The 26,208-nt window shown below is 40.1% G+C and overlaps 1 protein-coding gene across 2 annotated transcripts in view; it reads left to right on the top strand.

Moving 5' to 3' along the window:
• XKR4 (XK related 4) overlaps positions 1-26,208 on the top strand; it is a 134,878-nt gene that overhangs the window by 82,289 nt on the left and 26,381 nt on the right. For both annotated transcript variants that reach the window (XM_081874247.1, XM_081874246.1), the window contains one exon: positions 9,773-9,972. In XM_081874247.1, coding sequence (XP_081730373.1) covers positions 9,773-9,972 — 200 coding nt within the window. The remainder of the gene's footprint in view (positions 1-9,772; positions 9,973-26,208) is intronic.

The raw sequence follows: 26,208 nt of genomic DNA, 5'->3' as shown, positions 1-26,208 counted from the left end.
AAAGAAAAATTGATTAGGAGCTGAGAGGAACGCTAGGAAATGGAGGCGCATATATATATATATATATATATATATATATATATATATATATGGTTGTATCCAGTGTTTGTCCTACTCAGAGTAGGCCCACTGAAACTAATGAACATAAGTTGTTTAGATTCACTAATTTCAGTGGGTCCTCTCTTAAACAAAACTTAGATGGATGCAGCACTGTAATATGTAATGACCAGGCAGAGTAGCCACTGATCTGGCAGGCCTGTGAGAAGAGGAACCAAATGGCAGTTGCCCACAGCTGAACTGATGAATACTGTCTCACCTGTCTCTCAGCTGCAGCCACATGAAATGTTATTGAGATATGCAGAGAAATAGGTTGTGGAGACAACCTAGATATGACATTTCACTAACAGCATAGCCAAGAGCAACCAGTGTGGTGTCATGGAGCTATCTTCCCACCACCATCAGTGCTGCTGACCAGGATGATGAGATCCAGTGGTGATGCTGCTGGTCACAGAAGTGGGGGAATTAACAAATCTACTTGGAATCCTTTCTCCTAAATTTCAAGGGATTGGTTGAAGTCTTTTCAGCTTCATTGCATGCTAACATGGTGATCTGTGATCTTCACTCCAGTAATTCTTTTTGTCATAATACAGATGTTTCGTGCAGCTGGAAGGATAGATAAGCAACAACCTTTGCTGTTTGTTTCTGTTCTTCTGATTCATTTCTTAAAATGAATGTCCATCTGCAGTATAACTATATAGCCATCATTGCCTTTTGTCTCTGGACGTGGGAATGCAGACACACTTACCGGTAAGTACTCAGCAACGGCACTAGAGGGGATTTCTTAATCCCTATTGTGTCTACCCAAACAAATGAAATGCTGTATGAATAGATGCTTTTGGAATTTGTGTTTCTTGACAATCTTTAAATAAAAGTGTGATGGCCTGGGAATCCGATTCAGAGGCTGAACCGGAGGAACCCCAGCCTGCACAGGAGTCCCCGCCTCCAGGGCCTTGGATCTGAAGCGCCTGCAAGTGTGCCGGATCCTCAGGAGCAGGCACCAGGTAATTCCACTCTGGCTCCGGAGGTGATTGAGGACACAGTGCCTACAGGTGCGCCTCTCCCAGCCCTGTCAGGGGAAGGTGAGCCTTCCCCTGGGTCCAGTAACCCTCCAGCCTCTCCTGAGCTGCAGAGGCTCAGGGCAGAGAGGCGGAGGGAACTGGTTTCTCCCAGGAGGAGTGCTCGCCTTAAGGTCAGGAGAGGCGGGTCTCCTGGGGGCTGGGACCGCCCCGGCCTCAGACAAGATAAAGGCCAGTCAGCCCGGTCCCAGGTTGTGGGAGCAACGTCGTTGAATACCTGCTTCTGCCCAGACCCAGACCTGTCCTTCCAGAGTTCCCATCCCCGCCTGGCTTCCTGCTTCGGACCCCGCCTCGCTCTTTGTGAACTGTTTCCAGACTCGTGACCCAGGACTGGACTTTGACCACGCCAACGGTAACCTTCCCCCCGGGACCAGCACAAAAAGCAATTGCCTCATTAAAAAAAAATGTGTGTGCACTGCATCTTGTGATCAGTTATGCAGGGCTCAGTTTATCTAGGCCCCCTCCAATATTTTATTGAAGTTGTAAACCCCACTATCAGATTTCAGGTTTAGTCTTTTTCAGATATTCAGTATCATTGCAATTGTTAATTAATTTAATCTTCCAAACCTGGCCCAGCATCTTAATTCTGGTTTATTAAGCATGAACAAATTATGCCTTCAAGCTGTGGTTTGTTGTTGGTTTATGTTCACCATGGATTAGTGTTGTGTGCAAACCAGGGCACTGTAAGATATTTGATGTGTTTTACAGAAAGGCAGAGTAGAAATTTTATCAATTAGCAAAGTATTTAGAGCATGGATATATCCTATATAAATATATTTTAAAAGTGGCTCAGTATTATAAAGATAATATTTGTTTTTTATACAATAAATTTTATTAGTTTTCAATTACAGTCCAATAATAGCCTCATTATAACAATTCCAGTTTATAATGCAATTATTAATACCAATCATTCAAATACTGAATTATATAATTTAGTTAAAGTGGCCCCCAGCATGCTAGATTTGATGATTTAATTATTTTCTTTAATTCTGCATTACAAAATCTTACTAGTTTCAATTACACCCCGGTCATAATAATAATCCCTTATACAACAACTGCAATAAAAGTGGGAGAAGCAACAAGAGGAACAGCCATTTTAGATCTGGTCCTAACCAATGTTGATGACCTGGTTAGTGGGGTAGAAGTGGAAGGATCATTAGGCGCGAGTGATCATGCTCTTCTGAAGTTTACTATACAGCGGAAAGGAGCAGCCAAGCATACTAGGACTCAATTTCTTGACTTTAAGAAAGCCGACTTCATAAAACTTAGGGAAGTGCTGGGTGAGATCCCATGGACAGTAATACTAAAAGGAAAGGGAGTTCATGATGGCTGGGAGTTTGTTAAGAGGGAGATAGTAAAAGCACAACTTCAGGCAATACCAATGAGACGGAAACATGGAAGGTGCCTAAAGAAGCCAGGGTGGCTATCTAAAGAACTTTTAACTGAGTTAAGATTAAAAAAGGATGTGTACAAAAAATGGAAAAGGGGGGAAACCACCAAAGAGGAATTCAAACAAATAGCCAGCACGTGTAGACACAAAGTCAGAAAAGCTAAAGCACAGAATGAACTCAGGCTTGCTAGAGAGGTTAAAAGCAACAAAAAAGGCTTTTATGGGTATGTTCGTAGCAAAAGGAAGAACAAAAAAACAGTGGGGTCACTCAGAGGAGAAGATGGTGAAATGCAAACAGGGGACACAGAAAGGGCTGAACTCCTCAATGCCTTCTTTGCCTCAGTCTTCTCCAATAAAGAAAACAATGCCCGACCTGAAGAATTTGGAGCAAATGATTCAGCAGAGGAAACACAGCCCAGAATAACTAAGGAGATAGTACAAGAATACTTGGCTAGTTTAGATGTATTCAAGTCTCCAGGGCCAGATGAACTGCATCCAAGAGTATTAAAAGAACTGGCAGATGTGATCTCAGAACCAGTGGCAGTCATCTTTGAGAATTCCTGGAGAACAGGCGAAGTCCCGGCAGACTGGAGGAGGGCAAATGTTGTCCCTATTTTCAAAAAGGGGAAAAGAGAGGACCCAAATAATTACCGCCCAGTCAGTCTGACATCAATACCAGGGAAGATTCTGGAGCAGATCATTAAGCAAACAGTCTGTGAGCACCTAGAAAGGAATGCTGTGATCACCAATAGTCAGCATGGATTTCTCAAAAATAAGTCATGTCAGACTAACCTGATCTCGTTTTTTGACAGAATTACAAGCCTGGTAGATGAAGGGAACGCAGTGGATGTAGCCTACCTTGATTTCAGCAAGGCATTTGACAAGGTGCCCCATGATATTCTTGTAAAGAAGCTGGTAAAATGCGGTCTTGACTATGCTACCACTCAGTGGATTTGTAACTGGCTGACTGACCAAAGGGTGCTCATCAATGGTTCCTCTTCATCCTGGAGAAGAGTGACTAGTGGGGTGCCACAGGGTTCTGTCTTGGGCCCCGTCTTATTCAACATCTTTATCAACGACTTGGAAGATGGACTCAAGGGCATCCTGATCAAATTTGCAGATGACACCAAACTGGGAGGGGTGGCTAACACCCCAGAGGACAGGATCACACTTCAAAACGACCTTGACAGATTAGAGAACTGGGCCAAAACAAACAAGATGAATTTTAACAGGGAGAAATGTAAAGTATTGCACTTGGGCAAAAAAAATTAGAGGCACAAATACAAGATGGGTGACACCTGGCTTGAGAGCAGTACATGTGAAAAGGATCTAGGAGTCTTGGTTGACCACAAACTTGACATGAGCCAACAGTGTGACGCGGCAGCTAAAAAAGCCAATGCAATTCTGGGCTGCATCAATAGGAGTATAGCATCTAGATCAAGGGAAGTAATAGTGCCACTGTATTCTGCTCTGGTCAGACCTCACCTGGAGTACTGTGTCCAGTTCTGGGCACCACAGTTCAAGAAGGACACTGACAAACTGGAACGGGTCCAGAGGAGGGCAACCAAAATGGTCAAAGGCCTGGAAACGATGCCTTATGAGGAATGGCTAAGGGAGCTGGGCATGTTTAACCTGGAGAAGAGGAGGTTAAGGGGTGATATGATAGCCATGTTCAAATATATAAAAGGATGTCACATAGAGGAGGGAGAAAGGTTGTTTTCTGCTGCTCCAGAGAAGCGGACATGGAGCAATGGTTCCAAACTACAAGAAAAAAGATTCCACCTAAACATTAGGAGGAACTTCCTGACAGTGAGAGCTGTTCGACAGTGGAGTTTGCTGCCAAGGAGTGTGGTGGAGTCACCTTCTTTGGAGGTCTTTAAGCAGAGGCTTGACGACCATATGTCAGGAGTGCTCTGATGGTGTTTCCTGCTTGGCAGGGGGTTGGACTCGATGGCCCTTGTGGTCTCTTCCAACTCTATGATTCTATGATTCTAATATTAATAACTTCTATTCATGTTGACACATTAAATGATTTATTAATAACTTCTATTCATGTTGACACATTAAATGATTTATGAGTCTTCAAGTGAGGAATTCAAACTATATCCTTGTTCTTCCTGTGTGTGGCAATTATTCTGTCCATGGTATTTTTTTCTGCCCTTGTAAGATGTTATGTCTGTCTTTACTCCGATTGTTGCTGTAACACGTCGTCCCTTGGGCAGAGCTGATATTCCATTGTTGTTCCAGAAATTTCTTCATTACTCCGTCCCGTGCTTCATTGTTTTGCACCGAGAACTTTAACAACCGCTGCAAAAGTCGCTCTGTCCCAGTATATAAACTGCTTTCACCATTTTTCCTCTCAGGCTGGGAAGAAGAGCAGTCTGTCGAACTGCAGATGACTCAATAAAGAACCTTATCAATTCCTTGACAGATCACAGACTCCTTTCATCCTTCCTTCCAGCTAAAGATATACAGCCAGTTATCCTTCCAATTAAATTAAATTCCAAGTCCTCTTAGCTTTATTCAGTTCAGTTCGTAGATAATAAAGGATGGGAAAGAGTGAGCTCTAAGTTTTCATCGTAAACCTTTTGCAAAGTAGAGCTTCCCCCTCTCTTTCCTTTTTTATACACACACAGTTGCTTTTCATGTTTTATTCCATATTTATAATCCAATTTCTTCCATCCTCACTTGTTCAAATATAATTTGAACTAATATTCAGAGGAGGGTTGTTGAAACATAAATGTAGAAAAGAAAATTTTAAATAAAGAAACTGTAGGCTCCCCACCGTCTTTTGCACCAAATGAAGTCTTATCTCAAATTCATACCTTAAAGTCCTTGCAGTTGGTTTGTTCCTCAGTTTGTGATTTCATCTCTTCTAGCATACACCTGTTCTTTAGTCCAATTAAGCTCTAATTAACAGAAGAACCTCTGCTTCTTAATGGCTGCATTGGAGGGTTTTCACCAGGTGAAGTGCTTTTGCTCTCAGCACCTCCCTGCCCCCCGCATTCCAAGCCGGAGTGAGAGCCAGGTACCAAGACAAACTGTGAGTGTAGCCCATTCCCCCCATCCCTGGGGGGAATTTGCAGGGATGATTTACCCTCAATCATCCTTGTTTTTCCTTCACCTTCAAGTGAGGGCTGCCTCCATTAAGAGAGAGTGGAACCAGAAGCCATAAAGATGATGTATTTGGAACCTATGTTTATCCTGGTATTAGCCACTGTGTCAGGTCTACAGTCTTAAAATCCTAGGGCCAGACTTGATGGACTTGAGCAAAGCTCCTCTTGTGGATAATTATCTCCTTTTTAGATCTGTCTTTTAAGACGAGTCTATGATCCAGGTCGCTCATCCTCCTAAATCCGCTTGTGGATATTGCAAAAGCATTTAATAGTACATGATACTAAGAAAGCACATCAGGAACTTTTTCTTTTAGTAGAAACTTGTGGATTTTAGCAAATAAAATCATGAATGGCTAGTTGTCTACTGTTGCAAAGATAATGTGGCCTAAAAGGAGTGTCTAGCAAGGGGGGGGGGAGAGACACAATATACAATATTTATTACCATCACAAGACAGAGAAACAGCTTACAGTTCATTGTTCAAGTAGAAATTCAAGGGTTTTCCCTGGTAAATCTTCTGTGGAGCATAGCTGATGCCATTAGCTTACAAATTCATCGTTGAATTGAATGATGCAACCTAACCCTTCAGACCCACTCCCGCTAAAACACATTTTTCATTATTGAATACCTAACAAAAAAAAGTAGGCAGGTTATGTTTCTGTGAAGTAACATTGAAGGCTGGGGGATAGCAAGTGTCATGTGAGCCATTCTTTTGTATATCCCTGAGAGCACCTACGCTCCTCCGACTGCTTTCTTCTATGGATGACATACTGCTAGGTTCAGCATGCTACTGACAGTACTTGGTTTTCTAGTTAGTAAATATTGGGGTTTTTCGGTCTCAGGTGACAGAAATCCAAGAGCACTGATTTCTAGTAAAATAAAACAAGAAATAATTATAGCAAGTTAAAATACCCCCCCCCATTCATTTCCAATTCTATAAGCTAGATATAGCAGGCCACTTCTAGGTATTATAATGTGTGTCTGTCACCGGGTAACCTCCACTGCATAATGAAATGTGGCACTTTCTGCATGATGGCAGTGACTAGACCTATTTTTATGCAGCTGCATAGTTTCAGCATCCTTTTCAGCATCCTGCCATTATGACACATTCATATTTTTTTGTTTTTCATAGCATCAAGATAATTTCTTATATTCATTGGGGGGTGGAATTCACTGAGAATTTATTGGTAAGAGATATAGTCTGGCTAAAAACTGAGGGGAAATGGCACAGTTCTAGCAGTTAAAAGCTTCTGCGTTGAAGGTGAAGTTATCTGTTTCTGACCATGTTCTTGGTCATGCACAACATCATTTTGGGTTACATTTTTCCCCTTTTACTGTTTTGTATCATGTGTGCTGTTTGCAGGATGATTACTACACCAACAGCAGCCCTACCTTGTCCCTTGTTCTCAGAACCAGGTACAGATACTTAAAGTGTGCACCCAATCTGATAGGGAGCCTGGACTGGGGGATGAAATCCCTAAAAACAACAGCAACAGCTCTTTCCTGAACCTCAAGTCTGTGTCTGGGGGAAAAAGCTCTACCTTTATCGTCCTTTCAAATCTTGGTGAAACAAGCGAAGTCAATCTCCTCATTCAGGATCATTAAATAGCAGCATTGTAAGACTTATGGGGGGAGGGTAGCTTGATTATTCGGAGTACCATGTTAGGATCAGGTGAAGCAGACCTGAAATGCTGGATTTCTCTTCTCCTTCAGATGTCTTGCCCACTCACTCTGCCTAGTGGCTCCCCCTACCCACAGCATTTCCCCACAGATGATTCCAAGCACATAATACAAAACTGATCAAACAGGTAACATGTTTTTCAGAAAGATTATGCAAGGCACTAGAAATGCCTTTGGTGTGATTCATTAGGCTTGTTCTTACAACAGGCCACAAACCTCCCCCAATCCACCCCATTGTCAATGATGTCCAGAGGAAGAGGATTGGGGCTGAAGGCTAAACTGTCGGTGAGAACAGTGTGTGAGACAGTCAAATCAAATGTGTGGGTTTTTGGTTTGCGGTTTGCTTCAATTTCCATAGTGTTGAAGTTAAGACTGGTAGCTCACTATTTCCATACTTTCTTTGGTGCCTTGGTGGAATTTATAAGCACCATAACTCTTTTGTGAAACCAGAGGTCATAGAATCTTAGAATTTTATTCCACATATTATTTTCAGACCTTGAAGCTTGCGTGTTCTAGTTGGTCACTTCTGCCTGCAGAGGTTTTAACCCAGAAGAGTGGGGTTGTGGTGGGAGTTGTTCTAGACAAAGAACAAACTTTTATTTTTTCAGTATAATCTTCTTAAATAGTGAAAGAAAACATAGTCTAGTTCTATGTTGCTTAATTGCCAGGAATGTTGTGAATGTGATACTCCTACAAATTTTGGGTCATTCTTTGTCACAGATCATTTTCATGGGTACATTTCCTGTTTATATATAACACTAACATTTTTTTCAGCCTCAATTTAGATTGAAGGTTATAATACCAAGTGTTTAAGATGCCAATAAAACTGGTTCTCTAGTATAGATATATTTACTTATTTATGGTAAGTTGTGTTCATTTTTTAACTCCCCCACACTTTTATATTCAGGTACAGCTAATAAGCAAATACTTCAGAAAGAAAATAGGACAATATATCTTTATTTAAACAGTCAGCTCCATTGAGCTAAAAATACAGCATAGTTTTTTTCCCCCCGGTAGCTAGGCAACTGGAAAAAAACACCACTTACCTGAATTGCTGTTTACTTTTTATTTTTAAATCCCAGCTGTAGAGATTTTTATTCTCTGTACTTATGAGATGGTAGAAAGAGTAACTGTTTATGGTGTAGCTAAATTGTTTAATGTACTGTTTGGTGCAGGAAGCAAATTAGACATTGGAATAAGCGTCTCCTGTATCTGTAACAAGCCATTAGTAATATTTGATCTTTTCATAAATGTTTCAATATGTTATATATTATAAGCAATTGCCCTCTCTTGACTTGGGTGGCTGTCATAAATATCAGAGCGTATGAGGCATGAAATCAGTACATTTCTATTTTTCTGTAGAATGCAAATGTTGTTCTAGTCAACTGTATCTTCATAGCAATTTCAAATCAAGCAAATGGTCATAGTACACCATTTGCTTGACTTGTAAGAAAGCAAAGTAGGTTGTCTTTCTACTACTCTATCTACTACTATGTAGCATATTTATTTAGTAACATCTTGCTATAAAAATGTTGAAGAGAGCATCTCATAGGCATAGCATATAATTTGGTGAAGAAGTTGAAAGTCAATAATTTATTGAAAGATCTGGTAACTCCAGATTAATTATGGGCCAGGCTACACAAGACCGATCTATATTGAGCACATGGGTGATTTAGGGCAGTGCAACAGGTTTTCCCTGTGCAGTATGCCGAGCCAAAGGGGCACCTTCCCACCTCCTTCCCAAAGCCTACTTAGCACTTCGTCAGCTTTGGGAAAGAGGCCAGAGCCCTCTAGGACCCTGCCAGAGCCTTGCGGCTCCTTTCCGAAAACCCAGCACATGAATCTGGGAAGGCTGGCTGACAGGGAACGGAACATCAATCCCCCCCCCCTTACTGCCCCACTGAGGTTTACATCCTTACAGCCTGAGAAGAAAACTAAAAGCCGTTTCAGAATAATTGAAAATATTCATTCAGTTCAATCCTATGCATGTCTATGCAGAAGTAAGCCTCACTAAATTCAAAGGGCTTACTCGCAGAAAAACATGCTTAGGACTACAGCCTAGTTGTTGGGTATTTGGTGGATTAAAAATTGCTTTAGTGTTCATATTTACCTGATGAGTTTTCTAGCCAACTTTTATAATAATACTTCAGTGATGAGACTGGTCTGTAAAAGTGTACACTTGTTTGATCTTTTTTCTAGTTTTTGGAATAGACTCCTCCCAGTGCACGTACAGAAGAGGGTTCCTTTGGCCGATCTCATTGGTAGCTTAAGTCAAAGGCTTTACTAAACTATTCTGATTTTGAATTATACATTAATTTAATCTTGCAGTCTGCTCCCTCTCCATGATCTTGCAATCTACACTTTACAAATACATGCATGCAGAGAGTATATTAGTGTTACATTAGAGTAAAAATACCATCCTTTGAAATACCTTTCATTCACTTCTTTTTAGGTATTTTCACACTATCTACTTGGGCATCCGAAGTAGACGGAGTGGTGATAGTGACAGATGGCGCTTTTATTGGAAAATGGTCTATGAGTATGCAGATGTGAGTATGCTGCATTTGCTTGCTACATTTCTAGAAAGTGCCCCACAACTGGTCCTCCAGCTCTGCATTGTTGTACAGACACGTACTCTTCAGGCCCTCCAAGGTAAGGATTTATTTATTTATTGGTCTTAATTAATATGTACAGATAAATCTGTATGCATATATGCAACCTAATGCTATATATACTGAAGTAAAGACCTAAGAATGATTTATTTTTAATGGGGGCTAAAAGGAAGCAAAGGAGAAATGCATCAAGCTTTTGCCAAGCTGTTATTAATGTGTTTTGGATTTAACAAACTTAAATAATCCAATTTTCCTACACAAAAAGGCCAGGGTTTAAAGGGGAAATCCAGACCAGAAATGCAGTTCCCTGTATGTATGGGTGGTAAATGCTAGCAGCCTTTATGTTGTAATCATGAGAGGCAATGTGCTTTTTTTACCTTCATTCTGGATCAATGAACGCAAGTTGGATTTGATGACTCCCAGGGTCCCTTCCAACTCTACAGTTCTATAATTCTGTGTTTTTAAGTGTTGTGAAAGTAGGAGACAGTGTAGCATTTAGGTTGAAGAGTGAGCTCTTATTCCACAGTACAAAACAAGACATGATGCTGCCAGGTCAACAAAAAAATTGGCACATCTGGAGATATGCTACCAGGCTGGAAGCATGGGATGAACATTGGGGTTAGTAAAGAGAGCTAACCAAAATGAGCCAAAGCTGATAGTTGCTGATAGTTACTCAAAGAGCTTGCTTACCAACTAGGCTGTGTGACATCAGTGCCAGGATCCATCTTTAGTAACAATTTGCAACTTTCATTGTGTCGCCAGGTCAAAAGAAGCACATGACATGATATTACCAAGGATTCTGTGAATTTGACATTCAACCTAGATTCCATTCTGTTGTAATTGCTTATTCTCATGGCCATTTTCAGACATTATTAAAAGTTTATTCTTACTGCCATTTAAGACTTTATTAAAGGCAGGGTTCCTGATTGCATATACAATTCATGGCTGTCTGTAACCAAATGATTCGACCCCAAGTCCCTCCAAAATAGACCCGCTTTGGCTAAGGACTCAGCTGACTCCAGTCTACAGCCCAAATGTCTATTGATCTAACAATCTCCTTTTATAAAATTCCAAAATCTCATCTTCAAAAACTTTATTTAGTAACATTATTGCATTTCTTTAAATATGGGCATAATAAAGTACAAAATGTCATATGTTGGCTAGAAGCAGTATATGCTCATTCTGAAGTGGTATATTCTTCTGTCTGGTAGATTTACAAATGCAGCCATTCTTGCTGCAGACACTATACCACAGAAACAGTATGCTTGTAGTTGTGATGTACCCTGGCAATACTATAGCCCAGTTCCTTCACCTTTATTCTGTGAATTGTTTTGTTCTAGAATATCCTTAATAATTGTCCTTTTAAGAAAGTCTTCTTAATGAACATACATATTACTAATTGTATGCCAGTGCCTTGTACAGGAAAAGACTGATATACATGACATTACACACTTTTCTTTCAGAATGGGACATAAATTCCTCTTAAGATTGTTCCAAGCCTTCTACTTGAACTATTTTTAATGATAACAACAACAACAACAACAACAACAACAACAACAACTTATTTATACCCCGCCCATCTGGCTGGGTTTCCCCAGCCACTCTGGGCAGCTTCCAACAAAAGTCTCCAAAGATCTCCTGGATTTAAAATAATGCTCCATTCTAGCAATATTTCTGATAGCCATGCATATCAACATAATTCCCCCCCCCCATTAAAAAAAAACCTAACAACTTCTGCACGTCAAGTTGTTTCAGATATGTTTTGAATGTGACCTACTTTAGTTTTGCTAAAAACTTAGTAAATCTTAGAGGTAGACTAACCACATTATAATTATGATTATGATTCCCAGGCCATCTGGCTGGGCTTCATATTCATATAGGTGATAATGCATACATGATAATCTTTTCTATTTTAAATGAATACACAAACACTCTCAAATATATACCGTATTTTTCGCCCTATAGGACGCACTTTCTACCCTCCAAAAATGAAGGGGAAATGTGTGTGCATCCTATGGGGTGAATGCAGGCTTTTGCTGAAGCCTGGAGAGCGAGAGGCGTCGGTGCGCACCGACCCCTCTCGCTCTCCAGGCTTCAGGACGCTATCCACAAGCCTCGTGTGCCTGGCGGGAGGTCCCGCCGGGCGCGCGAGGCTTGGGGCGGCAGCCTGCAGCCTGAAGCAGGGGGTGAGCTGCAGAGCCCGCCCCTGCTTCGGGCAGATGTCTGCAAGCCTCACGCGCCCTGCAGGAAGTCCCGCCAGGCGCGCAAGGCTTGGGGCGGCAGCCTGTTCTGGGGGCTGAGGTCGGGGGAAGCTCAGGCTTCCCCCACTCCAGCCCCCGTGCCTGGGGAAAAAATATTTTTCCCCCTTTATTTCCCCCTCCCCCCCAAAAAATTAGGTGCGTCCTATGGGGCGGTTCGTCCTATAGGGCGAACAATACGGTACATTTCCATCCATAATAAGTTGCTTATAATGGCTCGTTGGGTTATTATGTTTGGGTTGCCATTAATTATGCCAAATGATATCAGTGAGTAAAAAACTTAAGCCACCAAAGATTTGTATGTAGGTGGATTTGCATGTAGGTTGTTTCTTTGTGAATCAGATTCTGTATGTTCATTTTAGGTGTCACACAAGGCAGCAGACAATATTGGAAGGAATACACCTTCCAATAAAAACACTCTCTGAGAGCACTCTCTGCAGAGGAATGAGAATCTAATATGTTAGTGAATAGGAAGTAGTAAATATAACAAATACTGGGATGGGGGGAATGGGGTGCCAAAGATTTTAAAAACTTACTTCAATCCTTTTTTTTTTTAAGGCAAAAACTTCTACTCAAACTTCTACTCAAGAATTGAGCATAATGATGATTCAGTGCAGTTCCTCAGATAATGTAACATTTAGGAGGGGCAGCTTACAGAAACATCATAGGGCTGCATAAATGGTACTTAATTTCTCACAGCTGTGCTTTGCTACAGCTGATTTTATTTTTAAATCCCACAGCATAGCAGCCTGTTACGTTTCTTCACATTGAACTGTCAATTTGGGGTGGGGGGGTGGGAGGGTGGCATCTTTGCTATGCTTATTGTTTCCGTGATCAATACACATCCTTTTAATTTTCTTCAGAAGCTAGTGGCATGACAATACTTATTTAGCAATTTGTTCTCTGCTGCTGAGAAGACTAGTTATCATGTAGATGTGATATGTCAGAGTCTCTGAACACAATTATTTACCACATAAACAATACATTTATGATCCAGGTAAATAACAATGGGATTGTTTTATAATGAAAATGAAACTAGTTGAGCAAATAATACATTTTACTGGCTACTGTGTATGGTGTTCACCTTGTCTCACACAGCTTCAGTCTCTTGAATGAAGCTGAGAATAATTTTAAAAATCCAGTTACAGATAGGTAGCCGTGTTGGTCTGCCATAGTCAAAACAGTCTCTGATGATGCGTTGTACTGTTATCACATACAGCTCCCAAGTTAAAACAGTACAACGCATCATCAGAGATCTACAACCTCTCCTGGACAATGACAGTTCTCTTTCTCAAGCTCTGGGAGGAAGACCTTTCATTGCCTACAGACAGCCACCCAGTCTTAAACAACTCCTAACCCACAATAATACTACAACCAGACCTAACACGGACACTGGCACCAGAGCCTGCAATAAACCCAGATGCCAACTTTGCTGCCACATACACCCGGACAACACCATTACTGGCCCCAACAACATCACACATACCATCTCGGGACTATTTAATTGCTCATCGTCTAACATTGTGTATGCCATAAAATGCCAACAGTGTCCTTCAGCTCTCTATATTGGACAAACAGGCCAGACCTTACGCCAAAGAATAAACGGACATAAATCGGACATCAGGAATCACAAGACAGAGAAACCAGTAGGAGAACATTTCAATCTCCCAGGACATTCTATACAAGATCTCAAAGTAGCTGTTTTACTACAAAGGAATTTCAGAAATAGACTGGAAAGAGAAGCTGCTGAATTACAACTTATCACCAAACTCAAAACCATGGAGAAACCTGGTCTGAACAAAGACCTTGGATTCTTATCTCATTATACATGACAAAGCCATTTTTCACCTTCTCACCCCTTGCTTTTTCCTGTAAGACCTATTGCAGTCGTTAAGAGTCGTCAACAGGCTCATCACAGCTATCTGCCAATCACCCATTCCCACCACCCTTCTGAGTAATACCCCTCCCCACCTTCTCACTATATAGAAGGGTCTGGAAACTTCTGTTTCAGTGTATCTGAAGAAGTGTGCATGCACACGAAAGCTCATACCAAGAACTGACTTAGTTGGTCTTTAAGGTGCTACTGGAAGGAATTTGTTTTGTTTTAAAAATCCAAAACAATTTTCTAAATCTCATTGTGACATACCTCTGAGTAAGCAGGGATAAAATTATGCAGTGCCACCTTTTTATCCTATGAAATTTGTAAGAATTGACTTCTTTTCTGAACCAAAGTGCTACTGCTATAAATATATTAAAAAAAAACCTTTAATCCACATTTGCTTCAATAATAGTTATAATATACAGAAATTTTTTTCCCACTGGTCTTGGTGGCTTGTTTTTGGTGTCATAGTTGCTGTGTGCCTGGTTATTTCTTCTACTTGTTGCCTCAGTCATGATGCTTTCAGTTCCATCTGTCATAAATGATTAAATGCCAATAATACTGAGCTCCTGAGAAGGCAGAACATTCACTTTTTAAAGACAGATGGGTCAGTAAGGTTCCAGGCTTGGTTTGGCTTCTTATTTAACAAGTTTAAATTTAGAAAGATTGGTTAAAATACTTAACACAGAAATGAATTTCATAGCTTGATAGTAGCCTTGTTCAGGTGTTATTCATCAGTTTCTCCATGTGTGCTGTCCCTCCTTGCTCCTCCCCAAGTAGAGTGGGAAGGTCTGAAAGAGAATTCTACTCATGTTTGAACCAACATACTAACAAGCTTCCATTATTTGGAACCCTGTGTTATCAGAGTTCCCAATCATGGAGAGGCTTACAAATGCAAATCCCTGAACACACTGTTAAGAACTTCTTGTTCAGTACTGGGAAAGCCAGGGGTTGAGTGGGTAGGAATTGCATACACAGGAATGTTGGGCCTGGGGCTGGCATGCATATCCTAATCACCAAAAGCTCACTGTAATTGGATACCACGCACAGGAGGATTGCCTGAATTGGAACTTTGTACCTTTGAAACCATTAAACATTCTGAAACTGGCACAGACCTTGCTGGTATGACCATTGCACCAATTTGCCCATGTTACACCAGAGGATCTTTTACAGAATCAAAGCCTTTTCTTTTCCGGAAGAAACTTAAAGATGTGCATGTTAAAGTCTGGCCTCAGCTACTTACCATAGGACTAGAACCAAGAACAGCTTGGTTTAAGATCTGGAATCTATCCAGCTAAAAATTAGAGGTTTCTCAAATATGTTTTTAGCAGAGAAGCTCAAAAACTGCCAGGCTGTGAACAGATATTGAACAATGCTGTGATCAGATTTTGGCTCATTGATCTTTGTAGCCTCTTGTGTTTGAAGAATGTACATGAAGAAGAGACATAATGAAACATCTTTCTCATCTTGTTTAAATGACAGCTCTGGATTAATCAGAATTTCTGCAAAACTGTCTATTTGGCAGTCAATCAGACAAAAGAAATATAATTCATAAACTGGAACAATGTTTTCATTGCTTTTGGGGTTGCTGTTTCTTGCGTCCTTCAGATCTTCTGGGTTTATAGTCTGAAAATATATTCTGAGTGTATATTTTTCCATTGTTATTATGTTTCGTCTTCAGGAGAGGAAAAGTGAAAATTTGTAAATGTCCTCAAATGTTCATGGGCATGATTTAAAACAGGGCTAACCCTTCCTTTGACTCAGTGATAAAAACCCATGCTGTGCATGTTAATGACCCCAAGGTTCAAACCCTTGCATATCCAGGTAGGACTGAGAGAAATGCTAGAGAACCACAGCTAGTTAGTACATTGACAGCACTGAGCTCAATTATCTGACTTCTTGCACAGCTTCCTGTGTTCCTAATTTGGCAGGTTCCTATGTTGCTAATACTTGTAGTTAAGCAGTTTGCATTGTATTTTGTTTATGAACTGTTAATTAGAGTTGAAGCAGAACAACCTAAGCCACATCCAACCACAAATGTTTCTTAAAGGATATCTACATTTGAGACTCATTGCCCTTTCAGAGTATGCAGTCAAGGCAGCGTCATTGGGGAGGAGAACTACATGTTTTGTAGTTCTATGCATCTACATGTTTTGTAAAGGTTACATTTACATGATGTATATCCTGCACTTTGTGAATATGAGTTTTTCTAATCTGAGAATCCCCAGACTCAGAGCCAGATTATTGTTGTGTACTTTGCATACCTGTTTTTAAAAGTTCAAGTAAATTGCAGCAATCGATTAGCATGCACCATGTTTTTGTGCTGTCTGAATAATGCAGACCACACTAGCAAAAAATAGACAATGTACAGTGGTACCTCGGTTTTTGCATGTCTCCATTAACAAACATTTTGGTTTTCGAACGCTGTAAATACGGAAGTAAATGCTTCGGTTGTCAAACATGCCACACGGCTTCCACTGAGTGCAAGATCCTGAGGCCTAGCTGTCAGCTATTGAGTTTTCGGTTTTCGAATGTTTCAGAACTCGAACGGTCTTCCAGAATGGATTACATTCGGAAACCAAAGTACTACTGTACACATAATGATTTGTTTGTCAGTACACTTATATCTTATTTTTCTATGTAGTAGTGTTCAAAGACAATAACAGAAAGATTCATAAAACAATACCATATTGTTTAAAAAAAATTTAGAAAAAGAACCACAGATATCAACAAATTCAAGAAAAAATAAGCAGTGGCTTTTACAATGATAAGGATTCACAATTTACACATCAGTAATAATTCTCTTGGTTTAAGTTATAAACAAAAGACAATTTTCCAGGACAAGGGAGTTTCCCTCTAGCTTTTCATTGCTGATATTCCTGATATTTCCAAGCTTCAGCAAAATCGCTTGGTTCCCTATACATAGCATGAGAACACTATCAAAGTTATTCCTATGAGTCACCTACTTTACCTCTTCTGTGCTTCCCCCTCCTGCTGTCTCTGTCCTTAACAATCTGTTCACCATACATAAACTAAGATCAGTTAATGAAGTGGTTATTTATGCTCTATTCAAACTTCACGACAAACAATGCAATATAGAAAATGTGTATTGGTGAATTATATATTGTAAATGGGAGTTATAGCAAAGCCCTTCTGCCTTGCTGTCCATTAAATAAGCTGACAGGAAGATTTGCACACAAAGGACCTGAAAAATGTTGCTTATCGATCTCACCATTACCTTTAGTGGTTACTAAGTCATTGCTCACCTTATTGCCCTGCAAACTCTTCCAAACTGCAGTAGATTTAGAATTATTTCATTGTCTCAATAGGATAAATGCTTGGTTTTTGTTTGTATAAATAACAGGAATGGTCCTAAAATAATAATAAGCAGAAACTGGCTTGGGACAACCCAAAATGAAATAAGAGATTTTAGCTACAGGACACTTGAATAGATATGGTTAAAGAAATGGTTAAAGAAAGACATTTTGTGGAGTAACATACAAAGTGATGAAAGTCTAAGGTTTAACTCAAATCCTAGTGCATCTGGGACTTCTTTGCAATAAAAAACTATTATGTCCAAAGAATTTGGAAAGCTCTCTTCAGGGAAACTTGCCTGGTGCCTTTAGCCTCAGGTGAAAATATTCCTCTTCTCCCACGCCTTTCAGTAATTAAATAATCTATTATCTTTTAAACTGTGTGGGCATTATTGTTTTTGCTTGTCATGTATTTTTCTGTTTTATATTGTAAACAGCCCTGTGATAATCAGATGAAGGATGTAATAGAAAGTTAATAATTTAAGTATCTGAAGTGCCAGTGTACAAGCATACATCTTTATTCTGGAAAAGTTGCATTTCAGTCTGTAGTAGTATAAAGGCAAAGACTTTTTGGGCACACAATAATCTTCCCTTATAATTTATAACACCTAGTGATGTGGTAGGTCTGAGTCAACATGTCTGATAGAGGATTAAAGTGTTCTTGATTTCATCACTAGGGACTCAGCTGTACAACAGCAAATACAATGTTTTAAGTGTGTTTTAAGTGCATTATACAAATGTGACACTAAATGGCACTGGTGAGCTAATGGCAAATTCCATATATATTTTAAAACTTTTTTTTACAAAAGCATTTTCACAGCGTTTTTTATACATGTGTAGATTCAGCCCTAGGAACATACCATTTGTACAAAAATAGATCTGCCAGCAAAGGTCACCCAAGCCAAGCTTGGTAAAGAACTTCGGGGAATTCCAAAAGCCTGACTCAAATGACAGGTGAGCTTTTAAAGCTTCCAGATTCTTCTCCAGCTCTGATCAGAATCTGAACTAGAGAAAAATTGCCAGCTTCCCCTCCCCCAACATCCTTGCCAGCCTTCCCTCAAAGCTCTTCACATCCATCCCTGAATTACTTAAGTGAAAACTGGATAGAATTTAGAAAGGGTTGAAAGGATGAGAGGGATTGAAGGAGGGAGAACACAACACAAAGCAAAACCTGCTTGCATGAGTGGTACCCAAAATCTTATGCCTGGAGTCACCATCATTCCTTGCCTCATAGTAAAATTAGGGATAAAGGTAAAGGGACCCCTGACCATTAGGTCCAGTCGTGGCCGACTCTGGGGTTGCGGTGCTCATCTCGCTTTATTGGCCGAGGGAGCCGGCGTACAGCTTCCGGGTCATGTGGCCAGCATGACCAAACCACTTCTGGCGAACCAGAGCAGCGCACGGAAACGCCGTTTACCTTCCCGCCGGAGTGGTACCTGTTTATCTACTTGCACTTTGATGTGCTTTTGAACTGCTAGGTTGGCAGGAGCAGGGACAGAGCAACGGGAGCTCACCCCGCCGCGGGGATTCTAACTGCCGACCTTCTGATCGACAAGTCCTAGGCTGTGTGGTTTAACCCACAGCACCACCCACATCCCCAAAATTAGGGATAGAAATACTTTAAATAAATAAGAATTGCCCATATCACAGCTTTCTTTTGCCAGTCCAGCTAGTTTCCATTGCTGTAAGATGACCATCGTATGTGGAATTTACATGGTCTCCCCTATGCTAAAGTTCCTATTTCTGAAGTGAAGCTATTTTTGTTTAATTTTTAAAAAAATGCATGGAAGACAAACAAAAGTGGAAGTTCAAATGTATTACAGTTGGTTTGACCTTTTACCAACCAATGACCTTATTCAAGTCGCTGCTTTTTCTCTGACTGGATATAACATACTTTTTTATTTTACTGCTTCTGCTTTATTGGTACTAAAAATAACTACCAGGAAAGGTATCAGTACTCTTTACTGTCTCTGCTGCCAGGAAGAGAGAAAGCAGGCCAAATGACTTGGAAGTTAAGAGGACATTGAGAATGGCATCTTTTATTACAGAATGTTCTCAGCGATTGTAATTCCAGCTAGCATGCCCTCTGGCTGATCAGCTGGGGCCGAAAGCAGCAAATGGCCACCTCTGCAAAGTGGTGTGAGAGCGAGGAGGAGAAGCCTCATGCCCTACTAAGCCAACAAGTGTCTTTGAATGCAGCTGAGGAAAAATGCACCCCTTCCCATCTTTGCATGAGAAAGGCCCAATGACGTCTGTATCCCATAACAGATACCAGATTTGCCAGCAGCATGTCCACAAGCCACTTTCTGCCTTTACATTCTCTGCCACGTACCTTTTCAGTGCAATTTGGTAATTTGCCTCCCTTAATATGGGATACTGCTTTAGAATGTACTATGACAGGCCTCTTGCCTAGAGAGGCCGCTGCTGTGCTCATTATGTTGCGGGGGGACGCTGGACTGAAGGTGGTGGACTCTTCCTCATTGGATATTTCTAAACAGAGGGCGGCTATCTGCCAGGGAATCTTCTGTTGTGGCTCCTGTATTGCAGGGGACTGGCCTAAACAACAACAGCAGCAACAACAATTTTATTTTTTATACCCCACCCATCTGGCTGGGGATCCTTCCAATGCTCCAATTCTATGATTCTATAACTTCTGCCCCAAAGTCCTGCCCTGTTTATTCCTGCTCAGCAGCAGTGGTCCGGGCTTTTTGTTCCACTTTACTGGCTGCTACTGCTGAAGGAGCTGTTATGATCTTTATGTTACATGCAACTCAGCCCGCAAAAATGTATGTTTTAAAGAGATATTATGTATATGTTTCTAGTGAAAAACATCGAGTTGGGGAAAGGAAGTGGCTTGGATCTGTTCTACTTTCAAGAGTCCATTGCAGTTTGTTTTTTAAAAAAGTAAATTAAATTTTACATACACTAGGAATTTGCACCACAGTAAAGTCTTTGAAAGCAAAAGGCACAGAGGGACTCTGAGCCATGATGGAGCCATGTTGCCATATTCTTTGCATATTCTTGCACCTGGTTAGCATAGTGTAGCTGTATTTAATGCAGTGGCAGTACTTCAGATTTACAATTACGTAAGTGAAGGAAGAATAATCTTTTCAGGCTCTTTATGCGTCGGCTCCAGATGGGAGTTCAGAGGACACATAATGGATAGAATTGAATTGATATCTAAACTTTTTTTTTAGCTTAAAATCAAAGAGATTCATAGGCAAAGCTTACAATATAGAGCTGATTGCAATACAACAGGCTGTGCTAAGTGCTGCCAAGGATATGGTTTTGTCAGCGTTTTAATTCCCAGCTAGTTTTCAATTACTTCTAACATCTGTTTTGTTTTTGTTTTTTAAAATCATTTCTAGATGGTGATTGAGGAAACAGAGGTTTTGACGCTTGCAATCCATTTTTAAAAAAGCTTGTGCATTCAGAAGAAAAGAAGGAAATGTAGCTTCTGTTTCAATCAGCAGAAAATGTTTTCTGTCACAGTCTTCTTACAAAGATAATACCCTGCTGTATATCATTCATGCAAGGATCAAGTGATCTAAGGGTGGAAGCTGAATATGGCTAGGAAAACCCCAGTAAGAAACTCGAGAACCTTTATGATGGAGATCAATAAAAAAGAGCACAAGGCTTCAGTTGACAAAAATGATAATACAGAATAAAAACCATGGGATGTTTGTTCTGCTTTTTAAGTAAGTAAAGAAAAAGAAAAGGCCATTTCATTAAACCAAAAAATAGCAAGTTAAGAAATGAGAGAGAGAATATTTCCTCCATATAGCAACATACCCATGAAGCTTGATAATCTTAGTATTATAGTTTCTTATCTCTGAAATACTATTATGTTAGGAATGCACAATCATAACTGAGAACCAAGCAGAGTATGACAATGGAATTAAGAAATATGAGTTGGAGAGACAATTTTTCTTTCATCAGCTGTTCCCTGGAGTGTCACAGCATTTGGCCAGTATACACTATACTGGATTTCTCTCAAATTTAGTCAATCTATGTTATTGCAACATTATTTGTGACATCTAATAATAAAGGCTACTAGCAAGGTCACTGCAATAGATAAGTCATTGGTCTGATCAATGCCTGCTTTGCAAAGTGCTGTAATGCTGATTAACAACCCTTCTCATATGTGTGCAGTAAAGGTAAAGGTAAAGGTAAAGCGACCCCTGACCATTAGGCCCAGTCGTGGCCGACTCTGGGGTTGCAGCGCTCATCTCGCTTTATTGGCCGAGGGAGCTGGTGTACAGCTTCCGGGTCATGTGGCCAGCATAACTAAGCAGCTTCTGGCGAACCAGAGCAGTGCACGGAAATGCTGTTTACCTTCCCGCCGGAGCGGTACCTATTTATCTACTTGCACTTTGACGTGCTTTCGAACTGCTAGGTTGGCAGGAGCAGGGACCGAGCAACGGGAGCTCATTCACAACTGGACTTGACTGTAAGGGGTCCCTTTACCTTTACCTTTATGTCCCACTCAATATTGGCCAATATTAATCTCTTAATTAATGTGATCTATAGCAAGTACAAAGAATCTCCACCTTCTGAAGATATACAAAATCCAATAGTGGTTGGCTGCCAGAATGCAGAAATGTTATAGTATTAGCCCTACAGAGCATGACACTTCTCTTCAAATGTATGGTGTTAATTGAATAGCTAATGCATCTTATCTTTAGTCATTCCTCTTCGTGACTTGCATACATACTCATTTGCACCTACCCACAAGTGTTACCATGTAAATTAGCTCTTGGCTATAAGCTATAAAGTGATGATTTATAGTTTTTGCTTAGTATAGCACCTACATCAAGCATTAGTATTACAAATGATCACCGCTGAAGCCTTATTGAATACAGTGGTACTTCGGGTTACAGAAATATTACCTCGGGTTAAGAACTTTGCTTCAGAATGAGAACAGAAATCATGCTCCGGTGGCACGGCAGCAGCGGGAGGCCCCATTAGCTAAAGTGGTGCTTCAGGTTAAGAACAGTTTCAGGTTAAGAACGGACCTCTGGAACGAATTAAGTATGTAACCAGAGGTACCACTGTAAATCACTTAATGTACCACATTTTAGTATTTGTGCAGAATTCAGTTCTTACACAATGTTGCAGTATATAGTCTATATGTAAATTGGCTGAGACTGAGAGTAGGAGGAAGAAGTAGGTAGCATATCTGTGTTGTGCATGCTGTAGTGCTGTTTATCAATTTATTTTTTTAAAAAATGACTAATTTGAGGAACAGAGATGAGTTCAAAGGCTGAAATAATAGAAAAGTAAAAGGTTGCATCCAACATTGCATCAGTGGCTTTCCACTCAAGTAATGGGACTCCACCTTCCTCTCTTCTCCCTGCATGCCATCAAAATCTGCTCTGGAGACAACGCCTACTCTCTGGAGCATATTTTGTGGGTGCGAAGAGGGCATTAATCACAACATGCTGAGAAGGGAGGAGAAAGAAACTGATGCACTGGGGCATAAAGTTTGTTCTTATCTTGATTTATCAGGCCAAGAGATGTACATCTGAACCCTGTTTTCTAATTTAATATCTCAGATCACAGAAAAGTACTACCCTAAATCCTAATTAAATTTCTCCACAGGTTCTTTATTTAGTGGTTTGCAGGGACAGATTGCACCTTTAATAACACTTTTTAAAAAAACACACCTCTGTTCACAGCATTAAGTCATATCTCTTCATTGTTCTAAGCAGTATTATCCACAGTCACAGTCAGGTTCTGGGTTTCATTCAAGAATATAAATTAAAATTAACTGAAAGTCTTGAATCTCAGTTTTGGTCCCATGGAGCAGAATTAATTTTCCTTGGTTAAAGGTTTTTGTTGTTTTCTTGCTAAACTAAAACAACAAGAGGATTTAAATAGACATTGAAATGCAGAGTGCACAAACTACAATAAAATATGCTGTAGCTTCTTTTCTCGCTAGTACCGTGAAGTAACAAAGCAGGAGCACATTTCATGGCTCATTTTGACTGCAAGACACCAGTTTTTTGTTCAACAGAGAGCCAACCTAGGTATTTACTTAATATGAAGCATGCATCTACATATCTTGTTTTTCCTGAAATAGTTACAGGTGCATGAGAGCCTGAACCTTACTAGGAAGACAGCATGTGGGAAGGAGAGACTTATCTATTCACTTCTCTCTCACAGACATTTTTTATTTCAGTCCAAAGACCCACAGAAACATTTTCAAAAGCAAAATAAGACAGAAATACAGGGAAAGGGTTCCAAGGCGGTTGCTATGTTTTATCCAGAGCATGTAGGTTCTCTGCCATGATAAGAATCAAGATTATCTCACATGGCTAGGAGCCTTAAAAAAATAAGGACATTGCTGCCCTGTTCCCACCCCCACCTTGGCCACATGACTAAGCTGAACAGGGTTTAGAATAAGTGTAAATCTCTCCTTGCTCCATCCCACCATGTTCCTAGAATGCCCTTTGGGGGGACTTATGCTGGTGTAAGTTATGCCAGCTGAGCCCTGGCTGAGCTGAGAAAGCCCAAGATCTGCCTAATTCAGACTCACTCATCTCAGCAGATCTTGTGCTTGGCTTGATCTGTAGGTCGCAAGTACAATTAGCAAGAATCTGTCATCTTTTAAAAGTAGGATTGGAACTGACCCCTCGCATATACAGTATTACTCAATTCACTTCTTCCCTCTGTTTGCTGTTTTCTGCTTTGCTTATGCAACAATTTGAGGTGTTCATAGTTTGTTTTGTTTTAGGCAATAGGACTTGATGCACACATACATGTTTGCCTTATCGTCCTCCCCCATTTTATCTTTTGTCCAGTTTGGAGCAATTTTTACTCAAGAGCTTTGAGCAAAATGAGGGATGCAGGGGTAGTGAATTGAATAATACTGCACAAAATGTTCTCTTTGCTGGTTAGTGAACACAGCATCTTCCTTTAAATCCAGACAGAAAATTGCTAATAGGAACCATTCTGGAATCCTGAATGGAAAACAAGTATTTTGAATTGATGGCTTTCTGTGATTTTGCCGTAATAGCACACTTAGGGAAGTCTTTGAAGTGGAATAAAACATTTGACTATTTTTTAAAAACAAACACATAAATAAACCACAGGCCAAATACATTATACCAAATAAAAGTGGCAGCATAATTTCATATTTATCATTTATTAATTTATAAGGCTTTTCAGAATAGTCACATACAAAGTGATGTATAGTCACTTAAATATATCCTTAATATCAGCACTAGCTGCCGACCTGCAACCAAACCTGGATCAAGGTTCTTGTATTAATTTACAAGGCACTGATTGTACCACCAGAACCTTTGTATCCTACCTCAATAACTGAGATCAACTATGGTTGTTTCCCAACCTGGTAAGGTTCATCTGATACCAACTTGAAACTAAGCCTTCAGTGTTATTGACTATCTGGTAGAATGCTCTTCCAGTAAACATTCAGCAGACATTGTTAGCATTTGTTTGCAAATACTTGCTGAAAACTTTTCTTTGCTGACAATCTTGTGCACACAACTAAAATCAAATTGTACAGTTCCCTGGTGACCTGTGATGTTAGTTTTTATGTGATTTATTGTGTTTATGTGTGTGTATGCCACTTTTACATTTTTGTTACAAAATTGCAGTATATAAGCATTTTTATACACAATGGAGTAAAATAACAACCTGTGAAATACAGCAATGAAATCTCATTGCTATCAGACAAATTAACAGGCTAAAACTATCATGGGACACATGCCCAAAGAGCCGACCTCACGTTTTAATCCTCAAAGATTTTTCTGAAAACGTATGCCTTTATATCTCATTTAAAAGAGGTCAGCAATGAGACTAGCCTGACTTGACCCACAATTGCTCATTCTCACTTTCAAGGCTTAGCTGGCAATTTAAACCAGTCTGCTCTTAATCTGTTTGTTTGTTTTTATTATTATTGTAGAAATCTTGGTTTTACTGCATTTTTATTACACCAATTTGTGATTTTTAAATGAAAAGTTGCTTAAAGGTATTTTTTAAAAAATAAATAGAACACAGTAGTTCATATTTCCACCATCACTTCTGTACATTTGCACTTTTTCTGCTTACAGTTTTCTGCAGCTATTAGTGAACGGTTTGATGAGCTCTTGCCTCCAGACAGATTTTAAAAACAAAACAAAAGGAAAGTATTAATACCAAGTAAAGCTATGGTGTGAAATCGTCTGTTCCAGATTTGTTGCTAAAAATAGTTATGAATTGGTAAACGAAAGGCAGGATCTTTCACGGTCCTTGAAAGAAATCTAGGTTAGTTTTACCTGCTTACAATTTTTTTGCCTGCTTAAAATTAATATTCCTGCTCATCCTGATAAATGAATGGGAAAGAAATGATTGTGGAGCTAAAAGAAATCCCAGTTATGTCACAACTAGAGGGGAAAGCATTGTATAATGTAGTGGGCATTTATAAGCAAAACGAATGGAGAAAAATTATTGGGAGCTCATGCACACTGCAATATTCTGCTATACCTAATGACTGGTGCAATGAAATTAGGCACAGGTCTGGGCTTTTAAGCTCCATGTCTAAGTCAGTCCTATTCGCCACAGCACTTTCCCCAGGAAAACCCATGTTTTGCTGCTGAATTGGAGCAAGCAGCAATCCATGGAAAACTCAGTTTTCGTTTGCTCTGATTCAGCAGTAAAATGCGAGTTTTCCTGTGGAAAATGCCAGGACAAAAAAACCCAAAACCCTGATCAGATCAGACATGGAGCTTTAAAGCCCGTCTGGACCTGTGCCTAGAAACATGACACAAAATGAAATTCGGATGTGCCCTAACTACCCACCAGTGCAATATCCATTTGTGCTT

The sequence above is a fragment of the Podarcis erhardii genome (assembly GCF_964252035.2).
Source record: "Podarcis erhardii genome assembly, chromosome: 8".
In the NCBI taxonomy this organism is placed as follows: domain Eukaryota; kingdom Metazoa; phylum Chordata; class Lepidosauria; order Squamata; family Lacertidae; genus Podarcis; species Podarcis erhardii.
The sequence above is the reverse complement of the archived record's forward strand: the minus strand, read 5'-3'. Positions and strand labels throughout refer to the sequence as shown.